Genomic DNA, 18,652 nt, shown 5'->3' with positions numbered 1-18,652 from the left:
TTAGAAAATGTTGCCAACTCTTGAATTTAGCCAAGAACTGTCCATACTCCTAATCTTAACCATGCTCTCTATTAAAAAGAAAGAGAATGATAAGCACTCAGGCTTATTTGTGAAAGAGGAGTGAGTGGAGCCCATTTCCCCCCTCTCTCTTCTGACAGGCCTACAGACGCCCAAGATGTCTGGACCTTTCGGCAAATCTTCTCCATGGAAGGCTGACAGGGAACAAAGTAGTGAACTGGGACATCAAGGCAAGTATCTGGAATGGCTTGTGGTCAAAGCTGTATTGCTTGGTAGGGGACTGGATGATGTATGTGAGGAACTGCAACATTTTTGGAGAACCGTGGCCAACTCCTCCCTCCCATTCGGTTTGTGTGAGTGGGGGGGTGGGGGTGGGGGAGATGACGACAACAACAAAGGGCTAAAGGGGGGAAGGGGGGTACATGGAAGGCAATGGTAAAGCCCCCCCCCCACACACACACCCTAAAGAAGTTGGCTGGGTAGATTTATGATCTGCAGAGATAACTTGAAGCACCACATTGAGGGCGCATAAAGCCTAAAAGCTTTGCAAATGGCGCTGTTCTGTGCAGCACTACTCAGACATAAGCCTCATGGCGTTCACTGAGATTTACTCCCTGATAATAAGCGCGTACAGGCGCGCCTTTCTAAAGCTATGCCTGCACTGCAGCTTTCTGCAGTGGTGCTAACCTGGAAGCCAAGGAAGCTCATGAATAGATGTATTTATTAAAAGCATTTATATGCTACCTGAAAACAGCTTACAACAAATGTTTAAAACAGTTTAAATACAATACTAAGACTATCAAAACAAATACAGGATTATAAAACCAGTAGTAGAAGGTAAAATCAATACAACAGTGTCCAAGCAGAACCAAAGATTTCCTGGAGCTCCAAAGGGCACAGTCCTATGAATGTTTGGGAAATGCTGGAAGTTGTAGGACTTGTTTCTGTCCAAATGCACATAAGATTGTGCTCTAAAAGGACTTAAGTTGAAAAGCCCAGGTAAAATAAGGGCTTCATCTGGTATCAAAAGTCATCACAACTTGTCAGGAAGGCATATCAGGACGTGGTCACCACTCCAGAAAAGGCTGTCCCTCTGATAACCACTCATCTTGTCTCATTTGGCGAAGCCTTCAAAATACGATCTTAAGGTCTGGATCAGTATATGTGGGCAGATGTGATACTTCAGGAAGCCTGACACTAAGGTTTACATATTTATTATTATGGCAACCCTGAATGGGTTTTAGCCAGTTACAAATCATATATAAAATATATAAAATTGTGAACCGCCCAGAGAGCTCCGGCTATTGGGTGGTATAGAAATGTAATAAATAAATAAATTAATTAAAATACAACAAATACATATACTACATAGTATTATTCCACATATGGCTTCTGATAGGACGCCATTTGAATTATCATAGAATTATCATAGAAGCGTTTCTCAGTGAAGCTACAAGTGCCTTTCCTCTCGCTCTGATCTTAGAGAGCTACTTGGATGGGCTCCTTCCGCAGTCTGCGTTGATCCTCGACTGATCCTCATCCATGCGCTAGATTCCCTGAAGCAGGACCAGTGCAGCTTTGGCGCTTCCATATTGGGGTCATGTTCATGCAATAACTAATAAAGCACATGGTAGTTTGAGGGTCTCTCTTTTACTTTTCTGCTATGGAAGTAGGTCATTTGTGGTTATAAGTTGGTATGGAAGGGAAGAATGAACTCCATCCACGCACCTCCCAAAAATAAAAAGGTGGATACTATTTATTGATTATTGGAATAGGTTCCAGCCAGCTGATTTAGCAACTATAGACATACTATATATGTGTTATTGTAACTGTCTTGAATGATCGCATTGGTAAGGACTTTAAAACGGTCATTTTAAATGTTTTAATATTGGAATATGTTCAATATATTTTTAACTTTGTATATTTCTTTTTATAGGTTTTAAATGTATATGTTTTAAATTTTGTAATGCTGCCTTGAGGCCCTGCATTGGACAAAAGACAGGATAATAATAATAGTAATAATAATAATAGTAATAATAATTAGAAGAAGCAATACACACACACACACACACGAGAGCAGGTAGGGGGCTGCAATCGGGGATGTATTTGAGGAACATCCCTGATCGCAGGGATCAACCAGGGTTGTGTCATGCACCCCCTGATCTCTTGCCCCCTGCTGCAGACTGGGGTGACCCTGGTGGCAGGAGAAAGGGGGGGGGGCATTCTGCTTTGGCTCAGTGGTGGCTTTGACTTCTATCGGGGAGATTGAGCCAGCACTGGAAGCAAACCCTGTCTCCAGGAAAGGCGGGGTACACCCCTCCCTCTGCCAGAAGCCCAGTGTGACCAACAGACTTGGCAGTAGTTTGACGTTGTGATAAGAGCTGTGATCCGTTTCAAATGTTCCAAGCCATTGGAATGCCAGTTCACTTGCGTATGCATTTAAAACATCCCCCCCCCGTGCTGTTGCCTTCCAAATATTCACTCCTCCTTCCTCTCCCTTCACCCCAATTCTCTTTCTCAAGGATATGATCAATTGTATAGGTGGATTAAATGTGCTATTCCCGCTGCTGGAGCAGATCAGCTTCCTTGACGGTCCGTTACTTGAGAGGCCGGATGTGGAATTTGTGCCTCCTGAATTGCTGACGCCCAGCGAAGAAGACTGGGTGGTGTTAACCTCTACCAGAGCTTCAGGTAGGGAGAGAACTCATCAGTGACATGTTTAAGTGGCCTCTTCCATGAGCTTAGGAAGATGAATGAGCTACAAAACATGGCGGAATACCACTGTGTGTGTTTTTACCCTCTTGCAGAGGCTCGCTTGGAGAAGAACATCGTTGCGACTTTCATCTTGATGATAAAGCATTTTATTCAGAGGCACCCAATCAACCAGGATAATCTTGTTCACACGCATGGTGTTGCAACCTTAGGAGCCCTTTTGCAGAAGGTACCAAAGATGACAACCTGAGCATATTGCAGCTATTTAATGCCAGCAACTGTACTACACAATACAGACAAACTATAAACCGTGTGTGTTTTCTTAGTCATAAGTGTGTCCATTGAAGTAAGATTGAGGTATCACTTGAGCTGGCTTCTGTATGTGGAAAGGGGAGGGGCACCCTTTTTAATCCTTTGTCTCAGGCAGCAAAATGTCCTGGGCCAACCTTGGTGGGAATAACTAGAAATAGTCTGGGTCCAGTCAACACGGTGGTTTAAATAGTTGACGGTTGGTTATTTAACCCACCATGGGTTATTGTGTTGTGCAGAGGGAGGTTTTTTTAACCAACCCTTGGTTATTTGGCCAAAATAACCAATGCTATGCAGAGTTGGCTATTTGAACCACCATTGGTTATTGTGTTGTGTGGAGGGCATCATTGGTTATTTCCTTGGCCACTCTTGGTTATTTTGTCAGCCACGGAGTCGCAAGGCAATAGCGGTCAAAGTGGTGGCTGTTGCTCTAGTCTAGGTAGCTGGATAGATTTTCGGCAGCAATGGCTGATGGGATACTGGTGGGAGCACTGAGAGGGGGAGAGAGGGCGGGGGATGGGTGAGTCAACTCAGTGTGGACAAATAGTCAACGCTGATCTTAATCCATACCACGGTTGATTATTATCATGTGTGGGGAGTACCCCTAGATAAACAACTGTTTATTGTGTTTTCCGAACGCAGCCATAGACTCATTTGCCTATCCCTAATTTATTTATAACACAATCCTAAGTGGCCCGGGGAGCAGAGGAACAAAGTGACAGATTATCCCCAGAAACAATTTAGTGGGATGTACTAAAAGCATGCTTTACTTTATATAAAGTATAAAGCTTCGGCTGTGGGGCAGCATATAAATGTAATAAATAAATAAATACATTTACTGTTCCATGTAGTAGTTTATAATAAGGGCCAGAAGAAGTTTGCCAAAATTGCAGACAGACTTGTCACATGTTAACTAAGCTGGCTGGTCTTGGTTTTTTTGCTTTTTGTCTTTAAAATTAAGATGTTTGGCAAAATCCTATTTGTTTACATAGGCAATTCACTTTTTTTTTTTAAAAAAAGTCCAGACCTCTGTTTGCCTGTTTATTTTTGTAGGTGCCCAGCAGTTTCATGGATGTGAATGTACTGATGGCCGTCCAGTTACTGATAGAACAGGTCTCTGTGGCAAAAAATGTGCCACTTTTGCAGCAGATGTATCAGTACCTACTTTTTGACTTTAACATCTGGAACCGTGGAGACTTCCCATTCCGAATAGGTGAGGCTGAATGAATATTGAAGCATTGTATCGTTTGCTGCATGCAGCCCTAACTTTGGTTCTAAAGCAAGGTGATCTAGTTGGCAAATTGTGGCCTGGATTTGGCGAACCCCATGAAAGAGGGGGAAATCTTTTTCTGTCTTTTTCATTTGGCTGTTGGTACTGCTCGTGTTATCTTCAGAGGCGCCATTAATGTCTCTGATTCCCCCCCTGCCCCAATCTCTTGAACGTGTTCTTGCTCTGGGAATAATCATAGAATAGCAGAGTTGGAAGAGTCCAACCCCCTTGAAGCCAAATCAAAAGTCCTCTGTGTGTGGGGAATGTTTTCTCCTTCTTTTCCATTCAATTCCCAGTGGGTGTTACAGGGACTGGTGGCTTCATACCCACCTTACAGCGCATGATGTGCAGTAGAGGTTGCAGGGTGGGTACAAAGCAACCCGTGTCGTACGCTGGGTTCGGCTTCCCACCCGGTGCGATAGTTGGAACACACCCAGTATGAGGAAGGTTTTTTCCAGGCTCAGTTCAGACATCATTGACTGACCTGCCATGGTTGATCAGAACTCAGTTTTATCAGAACTCTTGTTTGTTTTTAAAAATACGAATTATTTTAACGTCGTGTTTTTATTCTGCTGTTCACCACTCCAAAATCTTTGGGTGTCGAGCGGTATACAAATATTGTAGATAAAATAAATCATGAAGGAGAGGAGAAAGATGATATGGAAAGCTTCTTGGTTTCCCGTTTCAAAACCCTGATTCCCGACTTGGAACTCACTGCATATGGCTTTGAGCATTCTCACCGCGCAACAAGGATTAGGCCTAAAGAAGGGGCCCCTCCCAGAAACAACATAATACGCTTCGCACAACTACGCTCCTTGGGAGATATAACATATAAAGATAAAAAATAATAATGGTGTTGCAAGATCTTGGCCCTGAGACTGAACAGACACAGGGAGCTTCGCCCCTTCACGTTATGAGTCCAAGAAGCCGGGATACGATACCGCTGGGGGGGTTCCGCTTTAAGCTAATAGTTACAAGAGATACTGGGACGCTTATGGCCCGGAATGTGAAGGAAGCTGTTCTTCTGCTGACAATTTTGGAAACTGAGCTCCCAGAAGGGATAGCCAACACTGAAGATCCATCTGGAGATGACGCTGGAAAAGAAGATTGCCCCCACCCCCCAGGAGAAAGCTGGAAAACAGTCCAGAATCCTAGCAGGCAGTGCAAGAAACATCCCCAAACCCCGGAATCTAATATACCATCAGCCTCAGGGAGAGCTGTAGGCTTAGCAACTATAAGAAAAAAGAAGTTTGAGTGGTTAAGCTATTGAGTATTGAAAGTTTCTTCATACATTATATCTTAGTTGGAATTTTATAATGAATTAAGTATACAATATTTCCTGTCATTTTTTTATTTTATTTTTTGGATTTGTTCAGATCTGCTTGAAGAGGAATAATCTTCCCCTCTGCAACCTATTTAACATATGGGGGAAATTTGAGATCTGTGTGTGTGTGTGTGCATGCGCGGGTGTGCATTTTCATATATGTACAGTAGAAGAGACATTGGGATGATACATATTTTAGAAGTGGAGCCAGGGCAGTTGAGATGGTGTGGGAATAGCTGGGGTGCGTAACGGTTTGGGGGGTTGAAGTGAAACGAGTTTGAGTCAACAGGACACGGCGACAACATCTACCCATCTGGCCTTCAGCCGGGATGGGTAGAAGATAGATCTCCAGATGCTTTGAAGTCCTCACTTGGCCTTACAATGTTTGAAATGCCAGCCTGGCCTGTTCTAATGGGAAATATTCCTTTTTTTTTAGGCCACATTCAGTACCTTTCTACAATTATCAAAGACAGCAGGAGGGTCTTCCGGAAAAAGTACGGTGTGCAATTTTTACTGGATACTCTGAGGATTTATTATGGGTATGAATTCTTGCATTCTTCATTTGCTGTATGTTGTGTGTGAATTTAACTCTTCAAAGTCCAGCGATGGGCTGAAAATAAAAGCTGTGCTTTCCAGAGCTGCTGAATATTTTCTCCTAAGCAAATTGTAGCTTTCTAAAATGTACGGAGGCTATGATTATGCATCTGCAGTGCCTTGGAACACTTGAAATGCCTATGTAAGGGGTGCACAACCTCTTCAGCCCCATGGGCCGCATGATGCAGCCCCCCCCCCCACGTATACTGATACACACATGCCCTGGCTATCCTGTTACAGATCACTGTTTCCTCGCTGCTAGAAGTGGCAGAAAAAGAGTCATCTTTATGAGGATCTCTGGGAGAGGAATTGGAAAGTATAGGCAATGGTGAAATTGGAGGCTGAGGGGGAATTGACCATCAGGGTAACTTTGTATAGGAAAGGAAAGGAACGTGCAAGCCCTGAGTCATTACTGACTCTTGGAGGGACGCCAGCTTTCACTGACGTTTTCTTGGCAGGCCTTATAGTGGGGTGGTTTGCCGTTGCCTTCCCCGGCCATTCCCCCAGCTAACTGGGTACTCATTTTACTGACCTCGGGACGATGGAAGGCTGAGTCCACCCGAGCCAGCTGCCTGAAACCAGCTTCCGCTGGGATCGAACTCAGGCCGTGGGGAGAGTTTCAGCTGCAGAAACTGCTGCTTTACTGCTCTGCGCCACATGAGGCTCTTATTTTGTGTAACCCTGATATGAATGCTAAATTGTCCTTCTAATAATAATTGAAAGAGAATGATGATGTTAATCTGTAGCAGCTTTATTTTTGTTCGCTTTACTAGCAACAATGCCACCTTGAAACTGGTGAGGTTTTTCCAAGTGAAGGGCGCAAACCTATGCATGATGGGGAAAAATGTCCTACAACTCCAGCATTCCCCAGCCAGCCATGCTGCCCGATGGATGCTGGGAGTTGCAGGCTCTTTTTCTCTCTAAACATGCATAGGATTGTGCCTTAAGGAAAGGCCTTTTTACTATGTCTTGTATAGATCCCAAAGTGACCACCTCAGGAACTACATCAGTTGCAAAGGAAGCACAAGTGTACAAATATTTATTTATTTATTTATTTATTACATTTATATACCACCCCTAGCCGAAGCTCTCTGGGCAGTTTACAAAAGTTAAAAACAGTAAACATTAAAAATATACAAAATTTAAAACCAAATCACTCCTTTCCTTCCCCCCCCTTCAAATTTGCAAAAACAACGAGAGAGAGAGAGAGAGAGAGAGAGAACATGTCATAAAACATATCCATACACAATAATATTTTACATCACTTTTGATATGAAAAATAGGAAAAAGAAGGATTTAACACTTCCATTTTCTCTTTGAGAGGGTGTCTCAATCCTTTCGTTGTTGCTCCTTCTATACACACTTCGGTCCTTCAAAGCTGGAGTCCTTCAAGCAACCTGGTCCCAAGTTGTTTAGGGCTTTACCAACACTTTAAATGGGTCCCACTGTGTGGCCTTTGGGTAACCCCTTCTCTTTCAGCTTTTGGCTGCACTCCGAAGCGCACCTACCTGGAAGGAAGCCTCATTAAACTCAGGGGGGCTTTATTCCAGTAAACATCCATAGTATTTGCTCTCTAAGATCCCTAACTGTAAAGCGGGAATAATAATGGTATCCAGCCTTACACAGCAATTGCAAGATCTAATTTTTGAAGAAGCACAAAATAATGAATTGTGTGTGAGGGCTGCGCAGTTTAGGGTACAATTCTGTGTACTTGGGAGTAAACCCCATTGTACTCAATGGGACTTACTTATGTATAGGATCACGCTGTGAAGAGTGTTCAAAGTGCTTCACATGCGTTACCTTGGTATAACAACAACACTGCAAGGGAGGCCAGCATTGTCTCAGCTGAGTGTGACTTGCCTAAGGCCACTTAGGCCTTAGCTAGACCTATGGTTTATCCCGGGATCGTCCTGGGATCATCCCTGTTCATGTAAATGACATACAGGGGATCCCGGGAGCAGGCAGGGATGACCCCAGGACGATCCCGGGATAAACCTTAGGTCTAGCTAAGGCCTTAGTGAGTTCCTGGCAGAGACGAGATTCAAACTAGGAATTTCCTAATTCATAGCTCAGTTGCTTAACCACTGTGCTACATAAACACCAACTCACTTGAAAATTATTAACTACTGCCAAGCCCATGTGTGTTTTTTCCAGCAAGTATATGACATTCAGTAAGAGAAGCTCTATTATTTAGATTCATGTGCATAGAGGTTTGTGCTTAAAGAGAGTTAATTTTCAAATGAGTTCAGCGCTATTTCTCTCTCTCTCTCTCTCTCTCTCTCTCTCGTATACTTATTCCATTGGTGCTACCGTCCTAAGTTGGTTAAAACAATTAAAGCACTTGCTTAAAGTCAGGCATAACGATGCCAATATAATAAATTTAATTTTGATTACCAAGATTAACATTGGTAGTTAACACAGGCAAATAATTTGCAACTGGGAAAATGTTTGTGAAAACAAAATTGAATGAACAAAAATTACTTGCCTCTTTTATCTTCAAAATACATCATTTTTATAAGTTTCCCCTTTCTTTTTAATTCATTAAATTTTATTTTATTTTGAAATAAAGTTAACAAAATAAAGGCAACAAAAAGAAGGGGAAAAGTACATAATAGTAAATCAAAATCACTAAACAAAGTAATTCACTGATTATAAATCTTAGTTTACAAGTGATATGGTTATAGAAAGTCTTCAGTAAAATGGCCTAAGTAGAAATTCAATACCTAATGAAAGTGAAAATACAAGATATGCAACATATAAAAAGAGTGTGTGTGAGTGTATGTCATTTGTGTGTCTGTGTGTATTTATCAGGAAAAAAATATTAGCAACTGTACTTGGTTAGAATTTTATCAAAAGTTTGGAGAGCTTCATCAAAGGAAATAAATGGAATCCATGGTGCCATAATAGTGTTCTTCGAGTTAGGATTCCTTGCTTGCTGCACTTGCTGAAAACTAAAGTTTCCTTTTCTTGTGCTTTCTAGGAACAGCTACAAAGAGAGTGACTTGGCTCTCGATGATCTTAGAACAATAAGGACATCTCTGTACGGATTAATCAAATATTTCTTGAGCAAAGGTGGAGCACATGAGGAAATACAGAGCATCATGGGATATATAGCAGCCATCAATGATGAAGAGCAGGTATTTAGTGTGCCTTTGTTTGTTCAAATGTGGTTTCCTTCTGTCTGAATCAGCACTAAGCTGGGTTCGCCTCTTAACCAGGATTTGAAGTAGCTTTGCAAAACTCGGTTAAACAGAAGCACGTCAACGTAGATTTAACCCTAAACCATGTTTAAGACACACACACACACACACACACACACACACACACACACACACACACAAGGGGAAAGCAAGGGAAAGCAATTTGCTATGGAGGGAATTTCATCCAATAGTGCTCGAAAGTGCTTAGGTTTAGCTGGTCTGCACCATTACTTGTAGGTACAAATTCACACTTTTATTTTTGCTGCTACGTTACTTTTTGTGATATAGTCTGAAAACACACTAGACTGTAGGCTGTGGTTATAATGACAGAACACAATTAGGGTGCTTAGCACTCAACCACAAAAACACACATTTAAAGTGGAAAATAAACGAACATTTTTATATATTTCTGCTGTGGGTGAATCATATTTGCATCATCCTGCTGCCTGAAGATACTATTGTATAATGGTAATAATCAAACATACAAAAGGTATGCTCCTCTTGTTGATACACAACCTTTAACACATCAAAACAAAGCTGCCGGATAAGGGCTTTAATATAGTAAAACAAAGCCTCCAACAAGACGGAAGCCTTCAATGCTTGGGTAAATCAATACATCATACCAAAATAATATACAGTGTATCAGCAAATAAGTAACAATAACAGCATGTTTACAGAACAGCATGTGGAATTTTTTTTAAAAGTACAATGTTGTACCACTCAACAATTTCAATATTCTAGGCGTCTAAGTAAAAAGTAGACAGGGGTCCGGTACAGTGCCCATTTCGAAATCTCTTCATCAGCAGGACACACCTTGTTCATAGAAGGAGCCGTGGCTGTATGTTTAGGGTGAAGCCCTCCCAATGACACTATCGCCTTGTAATTCTCATGCGTAGATCAGGCGATAGTGTCGTTGGGAGGGCTTCACCCCAAACATCCAGCAACGGCTCCTTCTATGAACAAGGTGCGTCCTGCTGATGAAGAGATTTTGAAACAGGCACCCAGAACGGGCAGGGCCATCTGTTCTGGGTGGTGGTGTTACTGGGCTCCACTGGGCCTGACGTCCCTATAGTAGGAGTTAGAAGAGGCCGACAGATTCAAGCAAAGCTCCTAAAAGCTGAGGACACACCTTTCACATCCAAACATTTTGGATTGCATTGTGGCCACTTCCAGGAAGGTCAGGATGTCATGCTATTTCTCAGAGGCCCACCAAAGCTGGTTTTTAAATGGTGAGCTGTTCATTTTTATCCCAGCTGGTCAATTAATAACGTTTATACCAGTAAGAATTTTTACTTGAGTGTTTCCCCCACCTTTCTCCCACTCCCTATTCCTTTTTTCTTTTGTGTGACATCTTTTAGATTTTAAGCCTGAGGGCCAGGACTGTCTTGTTTTTTGGAAGCCAATTCAGCTGAAGGACAAGGGGGGATTAAATTAAATTAAATGGAGTAAAAGATGGACAAGGCATCCCTTGCTTGGAACAAAAATAAGTTGGGCTGCTCGACTAAGTTGAGCACTAAAAAAAGGGGGATTTTTGGGTGCACTCAAGCAGCCCAGTAGGTCCCCATCTCCTTCACTTGTCTGTTCTCCCTGGCAAGCAGACCCACAATCCCCAGATGCAAATGTTTGTGGAGGCAGTCGGAGCAAGCTCAAAAAGCTCGAGTTCTAATGTGACCAGGGGTTGCTTGCATTTTTTAGGAACTCCCCACCTCATCAAATAATCTCCCCAACTCTGGAGAGGAAAACCAGAGACTGTTTGTAATGAATGATGGGCATGTCTAGATGAAGGGGGTGGAGGGCGACGATCTTGCAATTTTATCATCACGAGATCGTCGCCCACATCTACATGCGGCGTGCGACATCGTGGCCGCCATTTTGGATTTTTTTTTTAAAGGAAAAGGAGCACATGTGCGACAGGTAAGTTTTTTAAAAAACAAAAACAAATCCTCACCCTCCTCTCACTCCACCCCCAATGGGCACAGAGCTCCTGAGGAACCCCGTTGCCTGGTTCCCGGCTCCACGTGGTTACTCGCGAGGAGCCGGGACAAAACAGCGACGGTGGGCCACACTTTCTGTGGCCTCGGGATCATCCCGAGTCCACGGAAAAATCGGAATTGATTGGTAGGGCGATATCCCTGGCCAAGGGAGGGATCATCCCTCTCTGCTCCTGGGATGCCTTGTGCGTCATGTGGACGCACAGGGATGATCCTGGGGCGATCACCGGGATATCGCCTCATCTAGACATGTCCGATATCGAACTGTGAGAATTGCATGGATTCTGCTCTCTTTTTTGTGTGTGTGATGTGGTTGATTTCCCCTGCCCCCTCTCTCTCCGCAGCTCTTTGGGATCCTGGACGTGCTCTTCAGCCTGCTACACACCAGCCCAAGCCGAGATCAGCTTTTCTTGTTGCTTTTTGAGCCAGGAAATGCAGACATCCTTTATGCTTTGTTGCTGAATCAGAGATACTCAGACCGACTAAAGGAACTTATATTCAGGGTAACATGTTATATTATTCCCTCTCATAAAATGATAGTGATGAAGATGTGGCTTATGTGACATGTCTGAAGGGATCCTATGCATGTTTATAAAAATTTACACAGGACACAAGTTAGTAACTTCTCTGCTAAACTCTGCATTATTTTAAGCTTCATGAAATGGGCAGACATCTTTTTTTGCTTTGGGAGTTCTTTGGGGAGAAGACTAACATTTAATTCATTTTGTAATGCAATCCTATACATGTGTAGTCAGAAATAAGTCCTGTTGTATTCAAGGGGGCTTATTCCCTGTTAGGTGTGGTTTTTATGTGTTCAGTGCTGTGTTCTAAGCCACCTTGGGGGTGCTGTAGAACCAGGCGGCGATTCTAGGTAGTTGCTATTAAAATAAATAAATATATGTGAAACTTGTTATAATGGGACACAGACCACTTTAATGGCCAAAGCAATAACCAAAGAACAAATCATAGTGTTGGAAGGGGCCTCAAATGGTCATCCCATGAGTACATGTTAGCCCACCCTCCTGGCAATATTCAAAATCCATATAAAGCCTTTTACAATAGGTTCTGAGACCTGGTATGCATGTAATGGCAGCAAATTGTAGGTTAGTTAATTAACCCATGGTTTTCTGGGTTTGTATACCCCTGCCATTTTGAATATGCAACCCTTCAAACGGCCGGCTTTGGAGTTATTTTGTAATGTGAAAACCTGGGCAGTGTGGGGTTGTTTACGCAACACGGCAAACCTGTTTGCTTCTTGCCTGTGAAGGACATATGTGTGTGCCTCAAAGCAAGTGGAGAGTTTTGGATTTGGTTGTCCACAGAGGGACTCATGCATCCTCTCTTTGCAGATTCTGGAGCAGATGTTGAAGTGCACCAAAGTCTATGAACGGAGCAAGCAACGTATGAAACTCAGAGAAGTCGGGTATTCTGGTCTGGGACTGCTCCTGAACGAATCTCCAGTTACCACGTCTCTCATTAAGAACCTTCTCAACCAAGTTCTGAATGCCGGTACGCAAATACTTCTTAGCCTTTTCTTTCTGAAGTGATAGGCATAGCAGTGAGGTATTCCACTCTGTGCAACTATAACTTTGTGTATTTAGCACGAACAGACGTTTAATCCTTACGTGTCAATGTATTTGTGTGCTTGAGCGGCAAATTTGAATATGCAAATTATGATTCTCCACCACCTCCACTGTGTTTCAGGGGTTGGGAGTGGGGAGAGGATTGTGAAATTTAAAACTTTTTCCCCCTCATGATGTTTGTCTGAATACTTACTCTGCAGATCCAGTTGTGAATTACAGGGACTTTATAGCTGTGGTACACTTGGCTCACAAGGCAGATATAAACGTCAGAGTGGCCATCTGTCAAAAGGTTAGTTTTTTGTGGATGTTTGTTGGTGGTGATGGTGGTACTAGATGGGTGAATCAAAGTTGAATAGCAAAGGCCAAAATTGTGTCTTTGATTAAAGAAGAGAAGATTGAGGGGAGACATGAGAGCACACTCTTCAAATACTTAAAAGGTTGTCATGCAGAGGAGGGCCAGGATCTCTTCTCAATCCTCCCAGAGTGCAGGACACTGAATAATGGGCTCAATTTACAGGTAGCCAGATTCCAGCTAGACATCAGGAAAAACTTCCTGACTGTTAGAGCAGTATAACAATGGAACAAATGACCTAGGGAGGTCGTGGGCTCTCCCATACTAGAGGCCCTCAAAAGGCAGCTGGACAGCCATCTGTCAGGGATGCTTTAGGGTGGATTCCTGCATTGAGCAGGGGTTGGACTCGATGGCCTTATAGGCCCCTTCCAACTCTACTATGATTCTGTGATTTGTGGGGTGACAGTAGACATTTGGATTTCTTGCAAAATGAGCAGAACCCTTCATACCACTGCCATTGTGAAGGTTATTACAGAGTGTAACATGTGTGTACTGCTGACTCACCTATCATGCATCTCTTTGTGATTGATTGTATTCCTGCTGACAGTTTACATGGTGAAAAAAAAATGGCATCCAATGGCTACATGAGCTGGGCCTTTACTTACTATATTTCTATTCTGCCCAATAGCCAAAGCTGTTTGGGTGGTTTACATCAGTTAAAGAAGCACTGGAAGGAGACGAGCATCCAAAGCAGTTCGCAAAGGAGAGACACACGTTCTCAGGATGCAGAATAGGTTTTATTGGCAAGGAGCCTGTCACGTTTCAGCCTGTCCTTTATTTTCAGGCCTTCTCCAGGGGTTTTATAATAGATCATCTTCAAAATGACAAACCAGGCCCATTGGGTTGGGTCCAGTCTTGGTCATACTTGGAGTAGAACCATTGAAATCAGTGGGGAGTTAGTCATGACTCACTTAAATCCCATTGATTTCAATGGGTCTGCTCTGATTAAGTCTGGATCCAGCCCAGTATTTACGCCGCCAGTTACATGTTGGCTTAACACCGTTACAGTACAATCTGCATGCTCACTTAGAAGTAAGCCCCATTGATCTCAGTGGGGCTTACCCCCAGGAAAGTGTGCATAGGATTGCAGCCTTGGTGGTTCTTTCACAGGCAGAATGGTTTCTAGGCTTGTAGTAAGCTTTGAAAAATTCCTGCTACTGATTGGTTCCAATCAGGAAGCCCAAACCCAAACCGAAATGAAGAACATGGTCTGGGGCGCCGAGTTTGGGCCTTCATCTTGTCCTCTTGTGCTTTCTGCAGCTTTTGCAAATTCTGCACTCCCAGCAGGATTCAGCACAGCAGATTTCTCAGCAGCTCGGCTGGCAGGAGACGTTGACCAGGCTCTTCCTGAAAGAGAACGCCGACGTCAGGAACGGCGCGAGGGAGAACAAAAGTGATTCCACTAAAGAGGATGAAAGGCGGGCCTCTGCCAAAGACCATCCGAGGCGCCTCTCTTCAAAGGCAGACGGGGAAGACGGTACCAGTTTTGCATCTGTGAATGGGTCGTGTGATCGGTGGAGCTTAGAAGACGGCAAATCGGTGACGCCGCTTGAAGACGCCTCCATGGCGGAGATGACCTTCAGGCCTGAGGACCGAGAGGAGCTGTGGCAAAAGAATCCTTCTCGCTTGAGTTTGGACCTGTCAAGCGTGGACTCTTATGAACTGGGGGATAATGGGAGCCAGATGGCAGATAGTTTGCCCAGCACCCCGTCGCCTGTTGAGAACACAAAGACATTTTCTGGGCAGCTTGACAAAGAACCGTGTGCTGCAGAGGAGGTGTCGCTCGCGGCCGATCTTTCATTATTTGAAATTCACGAAGTACGTGGCTCTCCTACTTCCAGGGCCGGTGCCAGACTATTTTGCGCCCTAGGCAAGGCGAGCTCTGGGCATGGGTGGGGAAAGGGGCTACCTCACAGTGGTGTGTGTGAGGGGGTGTCCCTTGCGCTGTCCCAAAGCTTATTGGGGGTGCAGACCTGCCCCTTATTCTGAGGGGCAGCCTGTGGGCGCCACATCTTCCACGCCTCCCAGAGGGTCGCCCTCCCGCCCAGCTCTGGAAGGGCAGCCCGTCTGAGCCTCCTTTGGGGCGCAGCAGCAAGGCCGGGCACGCCACTTCTGCCACTGACCATGCGGCTGCTCCTGTGCGCCCTGTGAGGAGGGGCTGTGAACGAGCCCTGGCTGGGGAAGATGGTCTCTGTCCCACAGTCTCCGCTCAGCCTCCAGTGGCTGCAGCTCCCAATGGGGAAGGCGCCGCACCATGGCAGCTGCTTTGCGGGGTCTGCCTATCTCTGCATCCTCCTTGCCAGGCCCACAGAGCCTTTGGCTGTCCCCCCGGCCCGCTCCTCCATGTCGTCTCTGAGGGTTTTGCAACGAGCAACCCCCACTTTGTTACCTTTCCTTGAGTAACAAAACAAAACAAAATGTTTATTTTTGTTTAACAGATCTTAGTTACTTCAAATTCAAGTTAACCTGCTTAATCTACTAGTTTTAATAAAAACAGTAATCTTAAGTCTCTTAAACGTATCTCCTTTCACTCTCCACACCACTGACAATCCTAACTGACACTTCCCACTCCCAGTACGAAAGCAAGGAAAACCCCGTAGGGGAGTAAAAAATAGCCAAAGGCAAGGGTGGAAAACTTTTACTAATATTATTGTTGAAGATCACTTGGTTCCACCCTTGCCTTTGGCTATTTTTTACTTCCCACTCCCAACCAACTAACCAACATTTATACTCCTCCCCCCTTTCACAGCATCATCAGCCACACCCACTCAGACCAACGCTCTGCACTCACTAGACATACAAAGCCAGCCACAGTCACCCTTTGAGCTTCCTGACCAAGTGGGGACTAGAACCTGGATCTCTCGAGTCTCAGTCCTACACTCTCACCACGACACCACACTTATTTAGATGAGTCTTCAATGTAGGTTTATTTTCTGCTCCCTGGAGGGCTTGGCTTTTAGTTTGCTCTGTTGCAAGTTGCACCCAGGTTTGGTGCTACTCGGTGAATTTTCTTGTTTATTTTTATATTATAGCTTTTAATATGATTATATGCTGCTTTGAGGCCTTTTCAGCCAAAAGAACAGCTTATTTAAGCAGTCATTCATAACAACTTAAGAAGAGCCATTCTGGATGAGATCAAAGCATTCTGTTCACGTACAAGTACGTGCAATAGCACCATCTCAGTAATTCACCCAACCCCTTGCAATGCCAGTTATGAGAGCTAAGATTCCTTATATATTAAAGATGCTGAAATGTGCCAGTATTTAAGTAGAATGAATGAGACATCCTTATTCAATCCTTCTAATGCAATGCTTGATTGTTTCTCATAGGCATGTGAAGAAGATCTTGTTCAGTTGCTTACAGACGTTCTGCTCTGTCTGCTGTGGAAAGGCATAGAAAGATCTGATGATGATGCTTGGATCGAGAGAGGACAGGTTTTTTCTGCCCTCACCAAATTGGGGATCTCCAATGAGCTACTACAACCATCAGATGAAATAAAGCTCAAGTGAGTTTGGAAGTATTACTCGTTTATTTACTATGCTGCCTCTTAGGGACTAGCTCCCTTGTGAAGTTTTTAGCTGATCCTTCAGTACTAAAGGGGAAGAGATGAAAGGTTGCATCCACCGTGGCTTCCGTTTTTGCATCATGTTTTCTTTTTAACTTAGTTTGCTAGAGAAGATGCTGGAATGGGCCGTCACCGACAGCAGAGATGTCAAATCTCTCCCCATGTATGCAGAAAATGCCTTCCGGCTCCTCCTTATTGTGCACGATTTCCTGCAAGCAGAAGGCCTTGTGAATTCGAATCTGTGGACGGAAAAGGTATGGTGCAGCTATATAGATAACAGAGGCTTTGTCGGGTGAGATAGGCTTCCACCTTTTAAAGCCAACTTTAAAAGGTGGAAGGAATGAGCATCAATTTCGGCAAAGTGTCACTTATAATAACCATTTATTTACCATGTGTGGATGCACAAATGCTTGGCAAACTGGTTATTTGTAGCATCCTGAAAGTGTCACAGTTCTCTATCCCCCAACGTTCTTTAGGTTTGATCTACATGTGAGACTTTGCCCCCAAATTTCACAATTGGGCTATTTTGAGTGCTCTTGGAGCGAGCTTGACATTTTAGGACCGAGATCAACAAATATCAGTCAGGATATTTCGTTTTCAATGATTGAAATTAATGTCTTGGATTCTACATATTTTTTTAATGCCTGGGATTCTAAACATGGTTCTCTGAGGCAGGAATTCCATTTCATAAACAAATGGAGAAATCTGGAAATGTATTCCAGATTTAATCCAGCCAACAAAAACAAGGCTGACAACTATTACCCAGAGGACCTTTTCTTCTGCTGCTCCCAGTTTGTGGAATGACCTGCCGGGAGAGATTCGTCAACTTAACAGTCTTCCGGAATTTAAGAAAGCCATAGAGACTGATCTCTTCCGGCAGGCCTACCCAGTGGAATTTTAAGATGCCTTTTTAATAATGTGCTGCTTTTAATAATGTATTAGTTTTAAATGTTTTAATTAGTTATATGTATTTTATGGTTTTGTATTTGTGTTGTACCCCGCCTTGATCCAGAGGGAGAGGTGGGTAACAAATAAATAAATAAATATATTATTATTATTATTATTATTATTATTATTATTATTATTATTATTATTATTCACATCACAACAGTGATAAGCGCATTTCCCCTTGCTGTTTGGCAAGTCCCAGTGCTCTTTGGTAGCATGGTGGCTGTGCACAAGCACAGCCCGTGGGCCCCTGCAAGTTTGGGGATTTCTGGAAGAAGTGGGGTGAGGGTCAGAATGATGTCTTTCGGTTGAGATCTGCTCCCGTTCTCCCCTCGCACCATTGGAAGGCCTTGAGGACGTCCACAACCGGACCTAACTTTTGAAAATAGAGCTAATGATACTTTCGCATAGCAGTTTTATTCCCCAATCAAGCAATTTCTATAGACATGGGAGGCCCAATGTGCCCCTAGAGTTATCCTGCACCCAACAGCTGGTTCGTTCATTTTAATGGAGGAAGGAAATCAGCACGCACGTTCAGTTGCGCAACTGTAATGAATATCTGGAGTTAAAAAAAGGGACCCCTGATATATGCAGAAATGGGCCCTAGCCACAACAAAAAATTATAAAGCAATATAATTAATGGTGTCATGCTACTACCCATCTTTGGAACTTTGTCCATGCACTCACACACACACACACACACACACGTAAAAGATAGGCTTTCTCTGAAAAGTGTTTCTCTTCCTGTTTGCCATATCTTCCTGTGGTCATCAGCACTTCATAGTA

The 18,652-nt window shown here is 43.6% G+C and overlaps 1 protein-coding gene across 1 annotated transcript in view; it reads left to right on the top strand.

The window, feature by feature from the left end:
* NBEAL1 (neurobeachin like 1) overlaps positions 1–18,652 on the top strand; it is a 134,445-nt gene that overhangs the window by 72,553 nt on the left and 43,240 nt on the right. The window contains exons 18-29 of the mRNA XM_063116150.1: positions 159–248; positions 2,541–2,709; positions 2,826–2,959; positions 4,093–4,252; positions 6,070–6,172; positions 9,208–9,364; positions 11,763–11,921; positions 12,768–12,927; positions 13,202–13,290; positions 14,614–15,171; positions 16,683–16,858; positions 17,019–17,172. Of these exons, the coding sequence (XP_062972220.1) occupies positions 159–248; positions 2,541–2,709; positions 2,826–2,959; positions 4,093–4,252; positions 6,070–6,172; positions 9,208–9,364; positions 11,763–11,921; positions 12,768–12,927; positions 13,202–13,290; positions 14,614–15,171; positions 16,683–16,858; positions 17,019–17,172 (2,109 nt within the window). The remainder of the gene's footprint in view (positions 1–158; positions 249–2,540; positions 2,710–2,825; positions 2,960–4,092; positions 4,253–6,069; positions 6,173–9,207; positions 9,365–11,762; positions 11,922–12,767; positions 12,928–13,201; positions 13,291–14,613; positions 15,172–16,682; positions 16,859–17,018; positions 17,173–18,652) is intronic.

This window comes from Elgaria multicarinata, chromosome 2, assembly GCF_023053635.1.
Source record: "Elgaria multicarinata webbii isolate HBS135686 ecotype San Diego chromosome 2, rElgMul1.1.pri, whole genome shotgun sequence".
NCBI lineage: Eukaryota > Metazoa > Chordata > Lepidosauria > Squamata > Anguidae > Elgaria > Elgaria multicarinata.
The sequence above is the reverse complement of the archived record's forward strand: the minus strand, read 5'-3'. Positions and strand labels throughout refer to the sequence as shown.